This window comes from Sylvia atricapilla, chromosome 2 (genome assembly GCF_009819655.1).
Source record: "Sylvia atricapilla isolate bSylAtr1 chromosome 2, bSylAtr1.pri, whole genome shotgun sequence".
Classification (NCBI taxonomy): domain Eukaryota; kingdom Metazoa; phylum Chordata; class Aves; order Passeriformes; family Sylviidae; genus Sylvia; species Sylvia atricapilla.
Genome location: NC_089141.1, coordinates 9,016,056 through 9,035,800, shown reverse-complemented (window position 1 = coordinate 9,035,800; position 19,745 = coordinate 9,016,056). Strand labels below are relative to the sequence as shown.

Sequence of the window (19,745 nt, the reverse complement as noted above, 5' to 3'; positions counted from 1 at the left end):
GTTTGTTTGTCCCTTCTTTTAAAGCTCCATGGTCAATATTACCCAGACTATCAATATAGGGACCACACACACACCTGAGCATATCTGCAAGCAGAGAGTTTTCTGTGGCTAATTGTTTGGTAGACAACTGTGCTAATTATGTCTTTTTTTTTCATTTTCCTAATTATTAGTATTAATTACATCCAAAATGGATAATCTCCTAAAATGTCAGTGTAAAAGCCAACAAGCTATCAATACAGAATACATGCCCAAAATTCCTGTGACAGTCAGAATTAATTAGCAGCTTCATCAGCAGCCTCAGCAGGGAAGTCAGGCTCAGCATGAGCCCGGGTCAGGCTTTTCCCTGTGGTGTGTCCGGATGAGGATGGTGTTTAGGGCGTGACACACACCGAGCCTTTGAAGGGGATCAGACCCTGGGGGAAGCAGTGGGGCAGAACAACATCTGTGACAAGAGACCTCTCCTTCTCTGGGGACATCCCAAAAAGGCAAAAATCCAAACTCCCTCTGTCACCTGCTGCAGGTGACCCTGCTCTGGCTGATCTCCAGAGGTCCCTTCCAACCCCAACCATCCCAGGATGATGGGATTCTGTGTAGTCTGTCCCTGCTGGTGCTGCCAAGGGTGAACTGCCCCTGTCAAGGTTCTCCTGTGGCCAAACAGAAATGTTTCCTTGCTGAAAGAGAATCACCAACTACAGCATTTTGCTACAGTGAGCTCCTGAAATGATGAGCTGGCATTTCCAATGAGATGGAAACCCATCTGGAGATATTCCAGTAAGGCAAGCTCTGGATTCTCCTCTGGCTCTTCCAGGCCCAAAGAAGCTCACTGCCATTGATATTCTGAAGTCAAATTTAGCTTCAGAGACAAAACTTCAAATCCTGTTGCATCCCTGCGTTTTTAGAGGAAATAGGTCCTGAAGCTCAACATGAGAAGCTCAGAACAAATTTCCTAGAGCTGTTTTTAGTTTTACACTGGTTTCTTTTTGCACCATTAATCCCACAGGCAGAAATATGTAGGCTTAAAAGCATGTGAGCTTCTAAAGAAAAACCTTCAGAGAAGATGGTTAAATATTTATGCACTACATGTGCCAGCTTACTTGTGCCTGAAATACACGTGCACAGAAACACAGGGGAAGGACAGAACAGAAATTGGGGGTGGATTCCCTGGCAGAGGGACAGTGACACAGTGAAAATGCATGAAAAATGCAATGTATCACACTTGTCAACATTCAGTATTTTATCAAAGCTGTTATGATTTTTACTATGGAAGCGTCTCCAGATCCTCACAAGATTAGGAGTTCTTTGTCCTGCCCAAAACTTGAAATAAAAAATCCTGGAGTAGCCCTCTGCACAAAACCAGCACTTTCTGTCTGCAAAGGAAGGCTCTGACTTTGCCTCCCTCAGACTGTGCAATGCTGCATCTACTCCTTGAGCTAAATAAACACACACACCCCAGGGAGGGGGCTGGGAACTGGGAGAATGCAGCAGGAGGGAATTCAGACAGCAGGAGGGAATTCGGGCAGAAGGAGGGATTTTAGGGAGCAGGAAGGAATTCTGGCAGCAGTTACTTCATCCCCACACTGCTCCCAGGGTACAGCACACTTGCAGCGCCTCTGCCGTCACATCCCAGACCGTGCGGCTTTCCCGGGAGCTCTCCCGTCCCCGGGAGTGCTGAAGTGCTGGGAGCAGGGAGAAGGAAAGGAGGGACCAGCACCACGGGCTGCGGCAGCAGCACAAACACCCCGAGGGATGAGGCGCAGGGCTGGGCTGCCCCGGGAAGGGGCATTGCCTCCAGTGCTTTCTCCGCTGCGAGATGTGATTTGTCAAATCAAATAGCACTAAAGCCAAGGAATGCCAAGGGGAACAGATTCTTTTTCAGACCAACATTTTTCAAAGCAAACCGTGGCATGCTGGACATTCCTCGCTGTGGAGGGGACAGGAACAAATGAGTGACATGTAGGACACGAGGGGCAAAGCCCAGATCCTTCTGGTTCCCAGGGCTGTATGGAACACTCTTGGAAAACAGGGCTTCTGGAGATAAAAAAACACAAAGCACACTCCAAAGAGCTTTGATTTAGGACTTTGTGCTCAAAGTAGCAGCAAGAAAGCCCCTGGAAGATGAGATTTCACAGTGTAACTGCTGGATGGGATGGAGATCAGGAAGCATATTAGGCAAGCAAGGTACTCCCACTGCTTTTCTGAATGCTCCATTTGCATTTATTCAAGCTGACATCACTTGTAGTTAGTGGTGTCTATAATGCACGTACTAACAGCCGTGATTGCCCAATGGTTTGGAATGTCTAGCACCGGTGTTCTTGTCACAACAGTTTCCCCAGAAAAACATTATTCTAAAGATGAAATATTTTTCAAGGAAGTCACTTTTCTGCAGTGACTTTCAGCCGAACAGTGGGGGGAATGAAAACAAAAGTAATTGGAATTATTTGTGGGGGGGACATGGAGTTCTGACTTTAAAAGGAACCTCAGAATCAGCCTCCTCCTTGTGTAGAGATGCCAGATCTGCCCAGAGCAGATGAAAATATCCCAAAACAGGGCTTGGGGAGCTCAGGACAGTTAAACCTTGTAGGAGGGCAAGCCAGCAGCACTCTAGGCAGCATTGCCCATCTGTGGGAATGGCCAAATCTGGGAGAAGTCCAGCTCAAGACAAGATGTTTCCTATCCACAAGCAGTGACACAAATTTATTTCTCCAGACTGCTGCCCTGCTCTGTTTCCAGCATGTCCATAAATCTTCCACTGCTTTCTTGCCCCTCCATCAAAACAGATCTTAGTCCTGTGTTGCAGCTTGTGCCAACTCCTGCCTTCTACAGTGTAGATGTGTTTCCACTGAAATTAATGAAAATTCAAAGGCCAAAATTTGGCACAGGATCCATCCTGAAAAAAATGGGAGCTGGCAAGTTGAGAAGCCAAGATCTTTCTTACAAACTCTTCCGAATAAGCAATTTGCCCTTCCACTAAATTCACTGTCAGACTCAGTCTAGCGCATAAACATAGCATCAATTTCCAAAATATTCCCAGCTGAGCTATAAAAATGGTTCTTACTTGTTTCACCGAATTTCACCAAACTGAGGTGGAATTCAGGTGACAGTCATTGAATTTACAAATGAGGCATATTAACATTTAAAGATCAAAGAACCAGAAAATCAACTTCTCACAGGAATGTCCCCAAATCTGGTGTTTAAAACTGAGCCTTGAATCAGCCGAGATGGCAGGGCTACAGTCCATGGAACAGCATGGGCCCAGAAAACTTGAGAGCACTTCACAGCCAGACCAGTAATGAAGTTCCTGGCACTGCAAAGCAAGTGTGATACAGCAAGAGATTGCTCAGCATAAAGCCCAGTGAGAGGGAAATGCTGCTGGCAGGCAAACCCTGCCACCAATTCCCTGTCCCTCCAGATGTGGTACTGGCACCGAGGCTGGGGAGGCTGAGGAGCACTTGGCGAGTGCAGTTCAGGTGCTGGTGTGATCCTGGGCCTCCTTTTCCCTGCGCAGAAATCCAAAATCTCCACGTACGAGAAGATGTGGGCGTTCATGAGCAGCCGGCAGCAGACGGCGCTGGTGAAGAACAACGATGAGGGCATCCAGCGCGTGCTGACCACCGACTACGCCCTGCTCATGGAGTCCACCAGCATCGAGTACGTCACCCAGAGGAACTGCAACCTCACCCAGATCGGCGGCCTCATCGACTCCAAGGGCTACGGTGTGGGCACCCCCATCGGTAAGGGGCTCTGGGGCCGGGCAGCTGGGGGGCACACCCACGCTGTCCCCTGAGGGAAACGATGCCATCGGTGCTGGGAGCTCAGCACAAGGGACAGTGGATCCACACTGACAAAACCAGGGTTAGATGGGGTGCTGGGAAGGAATTCCTCCCTGACACAGGGTGCCCAGAGAAGCTGTGGCTGCCCCTGGATCCCTGGAAATGTCCAAGGCCAGGTTGGATGGGGCTTGGAGCAGCCTGGGACAGTAGAAGGTGTCCCTTCCCACCTGACTGGAAGGGCTTTAAGGTCTCTTCCCACCCAAACTACCCTGGGATTCTATATGTACCCCAAAGAAAACTCCTTACTCAAAACACTGAAATCTCTGATGCAGACCCTTGGAGTTGATTCTCACTGTTCTTCAGTATTGCTCTGAGGTCATGGAATAAATCAGGAATTCATCTCCTTTAATGCAGAGCTTTAAGACTCCCAATTTCTCTGAACAGTCTCTGGCAGACCTTTTCTAGCACGCCCAGCATCCTTTCTAAGATCATCTAATTGTACAGCATTAAAAATTGTGTCAGATTTTTGTGCCGTGCTTTTGTGAACAATTGGCACTGGGGAGTCAGGTTTTGTCTTGTGTTTGTAGAATTATGGAACCACAGAAGGGTTTGGGGTTGGAAAGAATCTCAAAAGCCCATCCAGTGCCACCCCCTGCCATGGGCCGGGACACCTCCCACTATCCCAGGTTGCTCCAAGCCCTGTTCAGCTGGGGACTGGTTCATCCATTGCTTGACAGAGCAGATAAAAATAAGGGAGAAACTCTTCTGCACTTGGAACTGTCACTCTTTGTGGTGCTGAGCACTGCAGACAGATGGTCACAGACATGACATCCCAAGTATATTTTTCCACTGGCTGTGTGAGAATAGCCTTGGCACCCTGAGAAAAGTGATACAAAAGCTACAATCCCCAAGAATGACAAACTCATGGCAAGAGTTTCCTTGTGGTTATAAAGCTGCCACACTTTAAACCAAGAACAATGAAGGAATAATTGGAACAGATGGCAGTCCTCAGAAACAGTGCAGCCATTGGAAATGCAGCTGTGAAATATATTTATAAGATGTTTCTTGTATGAGAAGTGCACCTTTATTTTTTTGTTAAGAAAAACCTGCAAAATTCAGGGGAATAGATATCCCCGAGCACTGTGGAATAATCCAGCACCATCGAGCACCTCATAAACAACTGATTTCATAAACAAGATAAAGCTGCCACTGTTCAGAGGGACCCTCAAGGCTCTGTTATTTCTTTCAGAGCATTCAAGAGTATTGATTGCAGAGGCTGTCTGGAAAATAAACATAAAAACCCAAAAAAGGCTCATCTGTGACCCTTAACACCAGATCTTCAGTAAGGCTTAAGAAGCCTGCAGGGGAGTGTAAAACCACAGGGCTTGTCACTCCAAAATTTCCAGTGAGACAGCTAGGCAGCACCTCATGGCTCCCCAACAAACAGGGAGGAGGATTCCTGAAGCCAGGAAAATGTATTATTTTATCAGAGCATTTTCTGCAAGTAAAATACAGCAGTTACAGGCAGCAGGAGCAATTTCACCAGGGAAAGGCTGCCCAAGGAGGTTTGGAGTCCCATCCCTGGAGGTGTCCAGGAAAGGCCTGGGCATGGCACTCAGTGCTCTGGGCTGGGGACAAGGTGGGGATCAGGCACAGGCTGGATTCAGTGCTCTCAGCTCTTCTCCACCCTCAATGATTCTGGGATGTGTCAGGGCAGGTTTAACTCCAGGATCAGCGCCAGTGCTGATGCAGGTAATCCTAAATCTAAAGCTCTTCCCAGTTCCTTGGGAGAGTGCTAGGAAAGTAGATAAATGCATTTCTTGGCCTAAGAGGTTTGTTAATAGCTCAGAGGCCATAAGTTATGTGCTGAATACTTGAAGAGGTGTGGAGATGGATTTGTGGGTGGTGTTAGAGCTCACCAATAAACCACCACCAGTGCAGCTCTCTTGACAAACCCTAAAAGCCCATGCAGAAATATGGGAGGTGCCTGTTACTCTCCAGACGAATTGTGGTAATCCTGATGGCAACATAAACACTACAAGAAAAAGTGAACAACCCCACAAATCCTGTGTTGTGACTCTGGCTACTCCACCTTCCAGGCAGAGGAAATGGATGAGTCCTGCAGCCTTACATGTTTCTGGGGACAAGCCTCTCCTAAGGCACAAACAGTTCTGCTCTCTCTTCTGTGAGACACTGCTGTTTTCATGGGCAATAATTCACTTCTCTGTGCAAAGCCAGTTTTTGGAGGTGTTTCTGGCCTGCTGTCTGTGCTGTTATTTTTGGGTCTTTAACAGCAGGCACACAAATCATCCACTCTCACAGTGGGCTCGTTTTCCTCTCAGAGCTGGCTGCCTCCAGCAGTGCTGGTCTCTGGCTTCCCAGATGGATGTGGGATAGTGTGACACATGTCTCCTGGCAGCTGTGGTCACAGCATGGCCCAGTGCTGGCAGTGCTCTGCCCCAGAAGCAGCTGAGTGTTGGCACAACAAATGAGAAGCTGCAATGTTCCTCACGCTGGCTCTCCTCAGACAGGGCTGGGCAGGAGTAGCTGTAGGGCTTTCAGCTCTGCATTTCAGCCCAGACTCAGAATGTTTCCAGCTGTAGGGAGTCCAGCATGGCAGGATTTGGGAGCACTCATGTGCCTTTGGAGCCAAACAGCATCTCACAGAATCACAGAACCGTTCTTACTCCTGCTCCTTGCTATCGCAAAATCCTGGTCACACAACGAAAAGTCTCTCTCACAAACACAGGCTGAAGGGTTTTGGGAGATGGAGAATGAGCTGAGCAGAGTGTGTGAGAGCAAATCTAAGCAGGCTGAGCCACCCAGTGTGACCCCACTCCTTGCCAGACCCATAAAGCTACAGAGCCAGCGCACACATCATTTAGCAAATGGTGGCCTCCAAACCAAAAGCATGAAATTGTTCCTATTTTCAGCTTGCAGGGCCGCTATTGTTGCAAATCACAATAAAAAGGACTTGTCCACACACAGTGTTCTTACAAGCTGTAGGTAGCTGAGATGGAGCTGTTGGGTGGTGCAGGTGTAAATGAGAAGAGAAGGTGTCTGACTGACTGTGGACTCCTCTGAGGCAGCCACTCATTTACAGGCAGCAGGAAAAACCAACAGATGCTGAAGTCAATAGAAGGGATGCAAAGTGGAAATTCTCAAAGAGTGCTCACAGCAATATTCAAATATGATATGGAGGAATGCCTTAGCAAGGAAACCCACTGCCAAGGCTTAAATAAACCTCACTAGGAGACCCTAAAATCAGCATGAATTGTCAGATAACTGTACCAGTGGAGCCTTCTGCTTCCCAGTCCCCAGGGCAGACACCAACAGAGATTCCCCTTCCCACCTCCAGCCTTTCCAGCTGGAATAATCCCCCGTGACAGGGGAGGATAGAGGGTGGCAGCTGCTCTCTGCCAGCACCGCCAGGTCTCGCTGTCCCCTTGCAGGGTCCCCATACAGGGACAAGATCACCATCGCCATCCTGCAGCTGCAGGAGGAGGGCAAGCTGCACATGATGAAGGAGAAGTGGTGGCGAGGCAACGGCTGCCCCGAGGAGGACAGCAAAGAAGCCAGCGCCCTCGGGGTGGAGAACATCGGGGGCATCTTCATCGTGCTGGCGGCGGGGCTGGTGCTCTCCGTGTTCGTGGCCATCGGCGAGTTCATCTACAAATCGCGCAAGAACAGCGACATCGAGCAGGTGAGTGACCCCGCCGTGCTGCAGCGTGCCTTTCCCCTGCTGAGCTCCCACCGCGCCTTCCTGCCTCTAATGACAAATCAGTTAGTGATGGCAACAGGGAAGTGCCTCACGCACGGTGCAATTAGTGCTGCTTAGCAGGGCACTGCAGAACACGGGCAATTAATTTCTCCAGCAGTTTCTGCTTGAACTTCAGGACTTCCAGCATAAATTACATTGGAAAGGAATGAAACACAACTCGGCTGTTGGGGTTTTTATATGGCATTAACACAAGCCCCTCGAGTAACACAGGAAAGCGCATCCAAATCCCAAGAGTAATTTTCGCTTTGCTCTAGAAAGTATATTTTTTCAGAGCCAGGGGTTTACGAGCTGTGCTGAGGGATGCACTTCAAAGCCAGGAGATCTACTGGGAGGTGGTGGATGACACTGAAAAGTCAGATTACAGAGCCAAAGAAATTCTGGTTATACCTCCACTGAAGTGTAATGAGCAATGCAAAAGGGCAGAGGGAAAACAAAGGAAATGCTGCGTGTAAATCATGGCTTGAGCGCTAGAGTGGTTTGTTAGAAGGGCTCAATCCTTAAAATGGAGTGTAAACGCCCTGTTAGAAAACCACCAGCCCCGTGAAAGAGGCAGGGCTGAGCAGGAGCATGGACAGTGTTCCTGAGGCTGTTGTCAGGTTGTCCGGGCTCTGTCCTGGACACTGCTGTGGCCCTGCCTGGCTCCTTTTCTCTCCAGCAGGGCTTTCCCGAGGGACAAGGGGCTGACCCTGAATCCCCCGGGGTTCTCATTTTCTCACTCCAGGCTCCCAGACGTGGGGCACCCACCTTGAAGTGGTTAAAGTTCCCTTTACAGTTTGAGGTGGGAAAGGCTGGAGCATTTCCATGAGCGATTCCCCCTCTCCATCCAAGGTGTTATCCTGCAAGGGTGGTGACATAAATGGCAGGAGTGGCTGCTAAGGCAAAGATCCTCCCCGAGGGCAGCAGGGACAAACGGGAGGAGAAGGGGACATTTTGAACTGGCTCTGGGAGGTGTGGTTTGCATTGAAACAAAAAACAGATGCAGCAGCTCATGGAGCAATCGCAGGACATGTCAATAAAAGGTCCCTGGTTTGGGATAAGGCAGAGATAAAGGATTAGTGTTTTGCACATATTGCAGCTTTCTAATTAGTCCTTTAGCTCCTTTTAGCACAAAATGCATAAAAATGTATTGGTATCTTCGTTTTGTTCGTGTCTCGGGAGATGGTTTATTCAAATACGTTTTGGAGAACAGTTGCAGCTAATTAAAATATTTAGTGTAATTAAAATGTTTAGTTTAAGTGCTAACATGATGCAGAATATCCTGGAAACTTCACAGGAGTCTCTGCAAGGCAATGCTTCCCTGAAGCCAGGACTGAAGCATACCTAAAGCTTTAGGCCAGGGGTGTTAATTTACTGAGCAGTATGTGGGGTGAATAACACAGAATTTGGGGTCGCACACACCCCCCATTTCTGGACCTGCACTGGTGCTGCACAGCAAGGTGTTGCTTAATAATTAGAATCATTAAGTGAGTTAACATGGCACATGCTGCTTCTTTTCCAGAAGCAATTTCACAGAAAGTACAATACCAGTGATTCCAGAGTTTCTACCTGGTTTCTCTGGGATTGTTTTCTCTTTTCCGTGGTGGGATCAGCATCTTAGATGGGAAATGCTGTGCAGGGTGTGTTATCACTAAGTTAATCCAAAGCATTGTTGAATACAATCTGTGACTTTCGTGTTTCCATAAGTTGAGTCTCTTTTGATTTAAATGGCTTCTGAATCATTCTCATGCCTGTTTTCAGTTTTGCTCCGTTCATTTATTTACTTTCTCCATTTCTCTTCTCTTGCATGCAAGGCCTTTTGTTTCTTTTACGGACTGCAGTGTAAGCAACCCCACCCGTCCAACTCCACCTCTGGCACCACCTTATCCACGGAGTTAGACTGTGGCAAGTTAATCCGGGAGGAGCGAGGGATCCGAGCGCAGCCCTCGATCCACACGGTGTAGTCAGGAGAGGAGCAAGGTGTGTCCGGGGAGAGCACCACAGCCAGGCAGGGCTCAGCACTGCCGAGGGTTAACACGGGGGATAAACTCATCTAGAGTGGACTGCCAAAGCCCAGAAACCCGGGCAAGCTTGAATGCTTGTCACAGGGAATAATTACACCCCCAGCAGGGAGCTCAGCAGAGCGTGGTAGCCTTTCAGCATTATCACAGTCTCTCATGTGCCATTGTCACCTTGTCATTTCCTGGGGTAATTCACCTGCTTCAGGTAAGAAAAATTCTTTACTTCCTTTTCATCTCCTCCCCAGCCCCAGCTGAACAGTGGCAGCCTCGTTTTCTGAAAGCAGGGAGGAACATCCAGTTTGGACTCTGCTGCAAGTGGGCCAGGCTGCTCTGAATTCAGGAGCCTCCCAAACACCCTGCAGGGCTTCATTAACTTCCTGAACCCCCGTTACAAGCTGCCAGAGATGTTGAGCTGGCATCTCTTATTCCCTATGTCAATATTTAATGAATTTTAATTCCTCCATTTAAAATTCATTACTCAAAGCCTGCAAGTAACTATCACTAGCACAAAGGCAGACCCATCAGTTAAATTTTATGCCATGTACCCATCAGGGACATATCCAACAGGAGCACCCTCAGGCAACACCCGCACAGACCATGAATGGAGCAGCTCCATTGTCTTGTGCGAGCAATCCACGGCATTCATTTGTAACAGAGAAAGCTCCTTTGTGGGAAAGTCGGGTGTCAGTTTACCCCAGACAGCCAAGCCCTGGCATTGCTTTGCGTTTTGAACCTTGTTGGGATGTTTGGTGTAGGAAGCTGGCACTGGATGTGTTTTACGTCCCGGAAGGAAGACACTTGGATTTCCTCCAGCCCTCAGCCAGTCAGGGACTGACAGGGCAGGGGACCATAGACTGGATGTGGTTTTGTCACCGAAAAACATATGTCAATAATTTGAGATGCACAAAGTGCACAGAAATGCCAGCTGGAGGGATGCCATGAGCTGTGGCTAACCCCAGTGTTCCCAAACCCTTTTTCCTGTATCCCATTGTATCCCAGATGCCCATCAGTCTCACCAGCCCTTCTCCCTCCCCTCACCCCTCACCCCTATTTTATGTTTTCCTGCTCAGTGGAGCTCCTGCTCATCAGACAAGTGACTGCTCTGTTTTCCTGGGGCTGTTTCTGCTCCCTGCTGCAGTCAGGGGCCTTGCTGCACTGGATGCCTTCACACCCAAAGGGTGAAAGCCCTGAATGGTTTCTGTGTACCTGGCTCCCGAGGCCAGCCAGGGCAAACAGTGCCCCGTGATGTCCTCTCACCCCTGTTCCAGTGCTGATGCTGCTGGCAGCAGGCTGGAGTGCTTTGTGACAAAGCTGAGCTGCTCCCAGCTCGGCTGTACCAATTCTCCTCTGCTCATCCGAGGGTGGGAGTTTGTGCTGCACTCCAGATGCTGCCAGAAGTTGCCTTGCTCAGAATGGTCTCTTCACTTGTTTGAATGGGCCTTGAAAGCTTTGGCTCTCCATAAAATGCTCCTTCTTGCCAGCAAAGACCTGAATTAGATCCTCTGAATACCTGATTTAAGAAAACACTTTTTATTTGCAGCTTCCCAGTAGAAGAGACTTAAAACTAATTAAATTCAGCTCCTCTCAACTCTCAGAGGAGAAGGAAGATGCCTAATGTGTTTATCTCCATCATTGCTCCACACAAGAAATCCTCTGGGCTGTAGCTTGGACTGGTTTTGTAATTGTTCCTTAGATTAGTGCTGGATCCAGAGCACTTCTGTCACTTGCTGGGTAAACATTTTCCCACAGTCAGTCAGTCCCACAGCCCTGGTAGCAGTGACAGCCACACACAGCCCCACGAGCTGGGAGTAATTCCCTGGGGGAATCCCTGCTCTCCCTGACAGAGCCTCCTCCCTGGCTACAAAAAGAGTTATCAAAAACCAGCGCCGGTGTTCAGGTGATGTGGGAGAGCAGCAAGCAGCTTCACTGATTTTTCTTGTGAACAGAGCACAAAGGAACCGTTTCTGTAAGTGGGGAAGAGTGAAATTAATCCCTGGATTACTGTCACACTGTTTTGACAGCCACTGCTCAATAGGCTCTGGCAGGTTAAAGGAGTTAATTTGGGGATCTTTTCGTGCCATCAGTGACAGAGTACTCACACAGATCCTTCATGTGCCCCAGCAGCAGTTTGCTCACTAAAAGAAACTACTTTGGATATTTTTCCTTCTGTGCAAAAATAAATTATTTCAGCACAAGACACAGATCAGTGTCCCATCTATGGGTGCAGGAGAAAAATCCTGCTGCACTTCCTCCTTTGTCCCTGAGCTGCTCAGAAGTTCTTCCAGAATGAAATCCACCTCACATCCTTTGATTTTCACAGTTCCCAGCACTTCAACAGCACACTGGGTTTGGAGTGGCTTCTTTATTATTATTTGGTTGGTTTGCAAGGTATTAATAAAATGCCTTGTCCTCAGTGGTAGCTCAGCAGCAGAAGCAACAGATTGATAAATCCTGACTACAACTCTGTTTTTTCATTGTTTCTACTTCATGTTATTTATTTATTTATTTATTTATTTTTAATTCTGAATCTGTAATTCTCCTAGAGCTTAGCACAGACCTCCGCATGGGAGTGTAAGGAAGGATTTGGGAGCTTCATGACTAAGCTTTAGCAGCTGCTGAAATCACCAAAGGGCACAGGGAGAGTCCCACATCACACAGGGAGCAGAACCTATTCTGTTTTTAAAGGATGACATTTCTTTTTACACGCCATGGCCTGCAGCATTTTGACACTGCCAGAATGAGAAAGTTGAGCTGGCTGAAAGCAAAATGTTGAATTCATTAGTAAGTTGTAAGAGGGATTGATCTGTGCCCACTCTGCTCTTGTGCTGGGCAGACCTCAGCAGTGGACTGACCAGCATGGAAAAAAGGGGATTTTAAAGCAACCCTTTCACTCTGGCCACCTGAATATGAGACAAAAGAACAGTATATTGCCATTTTAAATCGAATTTTAATATCAACATCCCCTTTTTGAAGGCTGCTTTGCAGTGCCTCCTCAGAGGGCTTGGGCTTTTCCCTGGGGTGTGTTCCTTGTCCATGGCTTTCCTACAAACCCCACACCATTCTGGCTGAGGCTGTGCTCACTCTGCACCACTTTTCCTAAGAATAACTTGAAGTCCTCCTGATAATAATTATTTTAAAATTCAAAGCAGTTGTAAGTGGAGCCACTGGGCACACCACAGATCAGATAATAAAAACCTCCCAGCAATATGTTCAGTGTATCTGTTTGCAGATGCAAAATGAACTTCATGGGGCTGTTTTGTGGAGATGAATGTTAAAGGTGTTGTGGTTATTGCACAGTCTGAGTAATAGCAATCCTTTTGGAAAATTAAAGTACCAGCCTATTACCAAGGCAGTAAAATGCACTCTTTCACCTGCAGAAATCATTTCTGTCTGTGCTATGCAGAGAGTAACGGCTGGGATTAAATACAACACATTAGGAGGTTAGTGAGAAACACAGGGAAAGAAAAGAAAAAAGACTGACCACCAATCCTACAAAGGGTTAATAGCTTCCTGTCCCAATTTACCACAGAGTTCTGGATTCACTTTGTAATCCCGATTTTAAAAACTCGATTAAAGCTGAGACCACAGAGAGCAATAACCCGGGCCAAGTCAGCCGCTCAGAGCATTTGGGTTCATTAGTTTGGGGATCAGTGTGCTGCTCTCCAGAAAAGCCTGGAGCAGTACAGAAAGGGTGTTCGGGAGACCTGCCCCTCCTGCCGCTTCCAGGGAAAGGAGCGCTGGAATGCCTGGATTATATTACCAACGGGAGGGTATTTCAGTGATAATTGCAGCAGCAGAGGGGCTGGTTACCCCAGCTATCATTCCAAGGGACAGCAGGGCACTGCCCTGGCTGTGCCTATTGAGTCTGGGCAGTGGCACAAACCAACAGGAGTTTAATTGAGCTGGGAATTGACGATGAACAAAAGTGAAGTACCTCAGAGCGGGAGCATAGTGAGCTGTAGGTCTCCGTAGGCTGGGGTCTCAGCCTGTGTGCAGCCCAGCCCTCGAGGCCAAGGCACAAAACTCACACCCACACTGGGCACAGAGGGCAGGAGCTCGCTGCAGAACCACTCTTTGTTTTGGCTTGGTGAAGGGGCTTAGACCTTCCTTTCCCCCTGCTGCCATCACTTGATTTTATATATAAATAATCTATCCATATTTGCACAGAACAATTATTGTGGGTTTGTTGTTTTTTTATTTTTTTTTTTTTTTGCAAAGCCAGATAGTTCCACTTAAAGGCTACTTGTGTTTCTTTGTGTTATATGTAATTATTCCAGCTGTGGATTTTAAAAGATGTTTCCACTTACCCCAAACGTCTTTGTTAATGTTGTGATGGTGGAAGAACAAAGATCTCTTCTTTCTTTCCAAGCCATTCAGCTCCCTTATTCTTGTGGTAATTATCTCCTTTCTTCAGCACACGATATTTGAAAAGACTCTTTGCAAAGAAAGAAGAAGATTGAGGACTGTGCTATATTTGAGAAATGCCTGTTCATTTCATGAGAGGAAAATAACTAAACCACAAAGAAATCCTCCAAAAACTCTTCTTTGTTTTCTCCAGCATGCTCATGGTTTTGTGTGACTAAGGTATATGGTATTTAAAACGAGATGTTTTCTCTTGTGAGGTCAGGGGCAAATGAAAAGGGAAGGCTTCCTGATGCGAAGCCACAAAAACGTCGCAAAGGAGTATGTGGGGAATTTTGGAAACATTCATAAGTAGCTTTAGTTGGGCCAAAGTCAAATGAAAGTCACTGGCAGCTGAGTTAGGGAAAACCCCCTGCTGTGTGAAGTCATCTCTTGGATCCAGGGATTTATTCCCAGCTGGATCTTCTGAGATGCTCCATGAGCCCCGTGAAGGTCTGGCCAAGCTTTGGCCTCTCCCAAGGAGTTCCATGAGTCTCCTGAGGGCCAGACCAAGCTTTGGCCTCTCCCAAGGAGTTCCGTGAGTCTCCTGAGGGTCAGACCAAGCTTTGGCCAGGCTCTCCCCGGTGGGAAGTGTTTAATGCCATCCTCTCTCCCCACAGTGTCTTTCTTTCAACGCCATCATGGAGGAGCTGGGAATTTCCCTCAAGCACCAGAAGAAGCTGAAGAAGAGGTCGAGGACGAAGGGGAAATTGTCTTTCCCGAGCATCCTCACCTGCCAGCAGCGGCGCACGCTGAGGAAGGAAACCATGGCGTGACCAGGGGCAGGAGCAGCAGGACAGGGCTGCCCTGCCCGAGGGGACAGCAGGGCACTGCTGCCATGGGGACACAAACTCCCGCTCCTCAGAGGCTCTCCGTGGTTCCTTTTTTTAATCTAGAGGTACAGCAGCTCGCCTAGACTGATGTACTATTGATCCTGCGGGAAGTGTCCGGCTCGTTCTTTCCTCCGGGCTGGATTTCTCTGCTCACCTGATCTGCATCTCTGTCCCCTCCCCGTGCATTGCTGTATGTGCTTTCTAAATAAATAAATAAACAACAGACAGGGTTCTTTTTTCCAAGAATCTGGGAGTGAAACTTTTCTTTTCCCTTCTGAAGCAAAGATGGACGCAGCTCTGCTGAGCGTGGTTGTTCAGGAACCAGGCCCCAGACACCAACGTGAAAATCCACACCATTACCTCATAAATTGTGACCACAGAACGGGATGAGGTACAAGGGTGTCCAACAACAAGGCTTTTTTATTTTGTCTGATATTGTGAGGAACACAATGCAGGCTCTTTTCTGTGAGCAACTTGCTTTCCACCACCTTGTCCTTTTCCATTTCTTTTAAAACTTGATTATTTGGTAATATCATAGCACCAGGTGATACCATCAGCAGGTGCTGGTGCTTAATAAGAAAAATCAAAATCCCACAAGGAGTGATCAGTGAGCAACACTGACACAATCATACTGCCATATCCCCCAGATCCTTATGCTAGTAAAGCAATTCTTGATTTGGAAATGAAAATCTCTGGGAAGTTAGGGCTGAGAATGCTCAGTTTATAACCATGTTATCACAATGTTATGTTGAGCACCAAGATAACAGATGATCTGGCCTGGACTGGGCCACCCCTTTGTGGTGCAGGCAGGGAGAATTCCAGTCTGGGTTTATGGACATCAAAGGCTTATTAAGGACCCTTTCCCTCACCCATGGAGGGTTGAGTTCTTAAAGAAGGAAATTAATCAGATTACCAAAGCCTAGTTTTAACAGACTCATATTAATTCCTGTTCATTTCCTCCCACTTACTTAAAAGTCATGCAAGTGCTTGTCAGGCAGGGCAAAATTCCCTGGATTCTTCTTTTCCTTCCTCTGAAAACAGGAATTATTATTGCTATTCTTCAGCATTTCCTCTGCACGGTGTCAGTCCTGCAGGTTGGGGACAGTGGGACAGGGTCTCTTTCAGGTGCCTCCAGTGGGAAGCTGGAACCTCAGAACCTGCTTTGGGCAGCTCAGTCCGCTGCAGAGGCTGGGCTGGTGAGCAGGAATTAGGGAAAGCAGCCCCTGGCTGTGAGAGTTCACAGGGAATCTTATAATGGGCAGCTTCATTTATTTGTGTCAACATCACCTCACAAACAGACCCTGCAGACCCCCAGCAGTATTGGTAGAAAAGTGGGTTATTATTGAAATAATGATTGAAAAGCAGGTTATTATTTTCCAGTGGGTGTAACTCTATTGCTCTGCCATCCATGGCCCTCAGCTACGGTATTTTTAAATTACTCAGTTAAAAGTGATAAAAGATTTATGATCAAGCCTTCTTTTTTTTTTTTTTTTAATTTATTTTTTTCCTGTGGCTTAGGCCTTGAGATTAAAGAATTCTAAGTTAAATTTTTTAAAAATCTACTCATGTTTGACTGAAACAAGAGACAGCACTTTGTCTGGTTTCTTTTTACAGTCGCACATGTGGGTGTGATATGACAGCAGTGACCTTCTCCCTGTATCCCAACAAGTCCCATTTTCCTGCCTTTTTCCCTGCATGGCACCAGGGAAGCCTGGTTAGAGATTAGTGAAGCCAATGTCCTCATTGGGCTGATAGGACAAGGGGGAAATGGGTTCCCACTGCCAGAGGGGCAGGGATATCTGGGATATTGGGAAGGAATTGTTCCCTGGGAAGGTGGCAAGCCCTGGCACAGAGTGCCCAGAGCAGCTGTGGCTGCCCCTGGATCCCTGGAAGTGTCCTGGACCTTGGAGCTGCCTGGTCTTTTTCCTTGCAATAAAGCAGCATCTTTTGAGAAGGCAACACCTTAAAATGTCCAGAGGAAGAGAGATGGGCTGCCTGACAAGCAAACGGGCAGAAATACTTCTCCTGAAGCATAACCCCCGTGCAGGTCAGCAGGTTCCTGCTCTCCTAATTGCCAGAGTAGTCATTTCTAACGGGCTGCCAGCCCCAAATGAGAAGGGAGGCTCAGCCTCCGAAGGAGTGATGTGTTTAGCAGTTAATCTCTCTAATCACAAGGGTTCCTAACTGCTAATCCAGCACTTTGCTATCCAGCAGGGACTGCCCGTTCCACTCCATCAGATCTGCCTGGAGAGCCGTGCCCTGCGCAGAGGCACAGCCTGGGCTCTGCTGCGGGGCACAGGGATGGTGGAACAGCGGCATCCCACAAATCCTGCCAGGGATCCCACACCTCGAGGGGTTGGGGCTGCCCCTCACCTCTCACAGACCCTGCACACATCCCTGCACCTCTGCAACAACATGATTCAGAAGCTCTGCTGCTTTGGAGGAAACACAAGGACCAAGCTCACACCTATTTGACAAGACAGGCTTGTCTTGTCACAGATGTCACCACAGGAAGTCCCCAGCAAGGACAGCTTTCTGTCAGGCACACGTTTCCTGCTTCCCTTGCGAAGTGAACAGAAAATTACTGCTCTTGAAAAAATTCAGCCCCAGGTTCATGATTGATTAAATAATCTTTCCCTGCTGATTAAATCACTCTGAGTGTCCCTAGGGGATGCTCTGAGGCATGAGGAAAGCTTTTCTAGCGTGCTGTCACTCTCCCCACTTTTCCCAAATTATCACCTCCCTTTCTCCAGACAGAAATATCACCCCAGCCAGACTGAGCCCTGCAAGGGAGTCTTTGTTTTCCTCTAGGCCCCAAAGTTATCTCCTCATTGCAGTGCATACCTGGAGCTCAAGAATCCTTTCAGAAGGCCCAGTGGAATAAAGCCAAATATAAAGTTTATCTGACTATAGAACTAAAGACAGAGAACTTGCCCAGCTCTCCATGGCTCAATTCCCCTTTTCAGTTTCTGTTCTTACCATGCAAAGTAACTTACCATGCCCACCCCTCCAGCTCCCTGCCCAGAGCTGCACTGTCCACCCAGAGCTGGCATTTCAAGGGTCAAGGCTCGCTCAGGTAGGAAGAAAAATTAACTGGGAGACCATCCCTGCCAACAGCACTTGGTGACAGCTGGCATTATCAAACTAAAATAGCTTTAAATAAATTCCTAAGCAGCGTGACCTATTTGCCACTTCATTATCTACAGGCTAAACTCAGTAAATACACGGCCTTTTGTTCTGTGCTCCTTCTCCTGGTTTTAATGAGACCCAGTGCTGAGGAAGAGACATTGATCAGGAGAGCTGCGTTAATTATTTCTCTGGCCTTCAGCTTTCTCTCTGCGGGTTGTTACCAGCAGAGCTCCCTCACATCCCGGATTTTTGAAGCAGCTGGAAGCTGGGGAAGTGGTCTCTCTCTGCAGCACTGGGGAAAGCAGATATCCCAACAGCAGTTTAGGGATTTCCCTGCCACAGAGAGTGGGGCTGGAGGGGCTTTTGCTGCCGGTTTTCCTTGGGCAAGGACCCAAGTGTCCAGCAGGGACACCAGACGGGGATGCCAATGCCACTGGAGCCACGGGAGCACCAAAACCAGAGGCAATTCCTCCTCTACTCCTCACTCTCACTCCTGTCTTTAATTCATCCAGGATTTTTAAGCTGTGTGCACTATGCAGAGGCAACAGCTAAACTTGTTTGTTTCTGCTTTTGACTCTACTCCGTGCCAATGTCTGTCAAGCCTTGAGCAACTTTAATTACCTGAAGCTCATCCACAGGACTTCAATGTGCACTTCAGGCAGGTGAACAATTAAGTCTGATGAGTGACACTGAAATAGTTCCAGCGTGAGGCTGTGGATGGAGCACATTGAACCGGTCTGTGGGAGCCTGTGGAGAGGCAGGGCTGATACCAGAGGAAAAACCTGCACAGTGCTGAGAGGGACTGCCAGAAAGAGCCTCTAAAGACAGACACCTGCAGGGAGGCTGGTTTTACACAGCAAAGAACTATTGGCACAGTTCAGCTAATAACATCACACAGGACCTTTTGGTACTAATTCCTGCAATTAGTCCAGTCAGAGTTTTGTCCAGCCTAATTCAGCCAAGGCAAGTGCAGGAAGTGACTTAAAGTGTTACCTGCATTTAGCTGAGGTGAACAATTCCCCGAAGTTTCCAGGAGAATCTACATCCCATTTGCAATTGATTAACTATTATTTGGCAGGGTGTTTGGGCAATGAATTGCTGACGTTTTGAAAAGAGCTCTTTGATGATCTAACACAGACTAAAAACGTGGCCTTTGATTTATCCAAAATGCATGAAAATGGGTAAAATGAGGGGCTGAACTTCCTGCATCCGTCTTGGCTGATTTTTTTTTCTGCTTTCCTCACCTCCCAAGCTCTCTGTGGAGAGATCTGGGGAGATGTTTCAGGTACAGGTTTGAGCATCATCCATTCCGCAGAGCTATTTCAAAATGTTAATAAATGATGATGCTGATCCAGAGCCAAAGCAGCAGCAGGACGTGCCAGTCTTAATATTAATAGATGATCATTGTTTATTCAACTCGGGCAGTGTTGGGGTTTGCTTTAATAAATGGCAAATCCAACAGCAGCTTGGGAGTCAAGGGCTGTAAAGGGGATTTCCCCTTCAAATCTGACCTTCCAGTGCTATTGGAAATAGCACAATAGTTTTATATATATATATATATATATATACACAGACATGCAGGATCTTTTCTTCTCTTTCTAAACATATTCCTATATCCTACATAGAGAAGACAGAAAGCTGAGCTGGAAGGAGCCCTGAGAGATCCCTCAGCTCCCCCACATGAAGGCAGAGAAGTAGATATCCCTGTAAGGGATTTTTCTTAGGATAGTAAGGCAGTAAAGAAATTGTGACTACTTTTTGTTGGTGCTGCTTAGGTCAATAGGAGATGAAGGGAAGAAATAGGGTGCTTGGGTCAGAAGTCTGATCCCATAAA

At 47.5% G+C, this 19,745-nt stretch overlaps 1 protein-coding gene across 2 annotated transcripts in view; it reads left to right on the top strand.

Annotated features, from left to right (window-relative positions):
• LOC136375324 (glutamate receptor ionotropic, kainate 1) overlaps positions 1-15,005 on the top strand; it is a 52,056-nt gene extending 37,051 nt beyond the window's left edge. For both annotated transcript variants that reach the window (XM_066340773.1, XM_066340772.1), the window contains 3 exons: positions 3,506-3,731; positions 7,223-7,473; positions 14,570-15,005. In XM_066340773.1, coding sequence (XP_066196870.1) covers positions 3,506-3,731; positions 7,223-7,473; positions 14,570-14,725 — 633 coding nt within the window. In that variant the 3' untranslated portion in view covers positions 14,726-15,005. The remainder of the gene's footprint in view (positions 1-3,505; positions 3,732-7,222; positions 7,474-14,569) is intronic.
• The last annotated feature ends 4,740 nt before the right edge of the window (positions 15,006-19,745 follow it).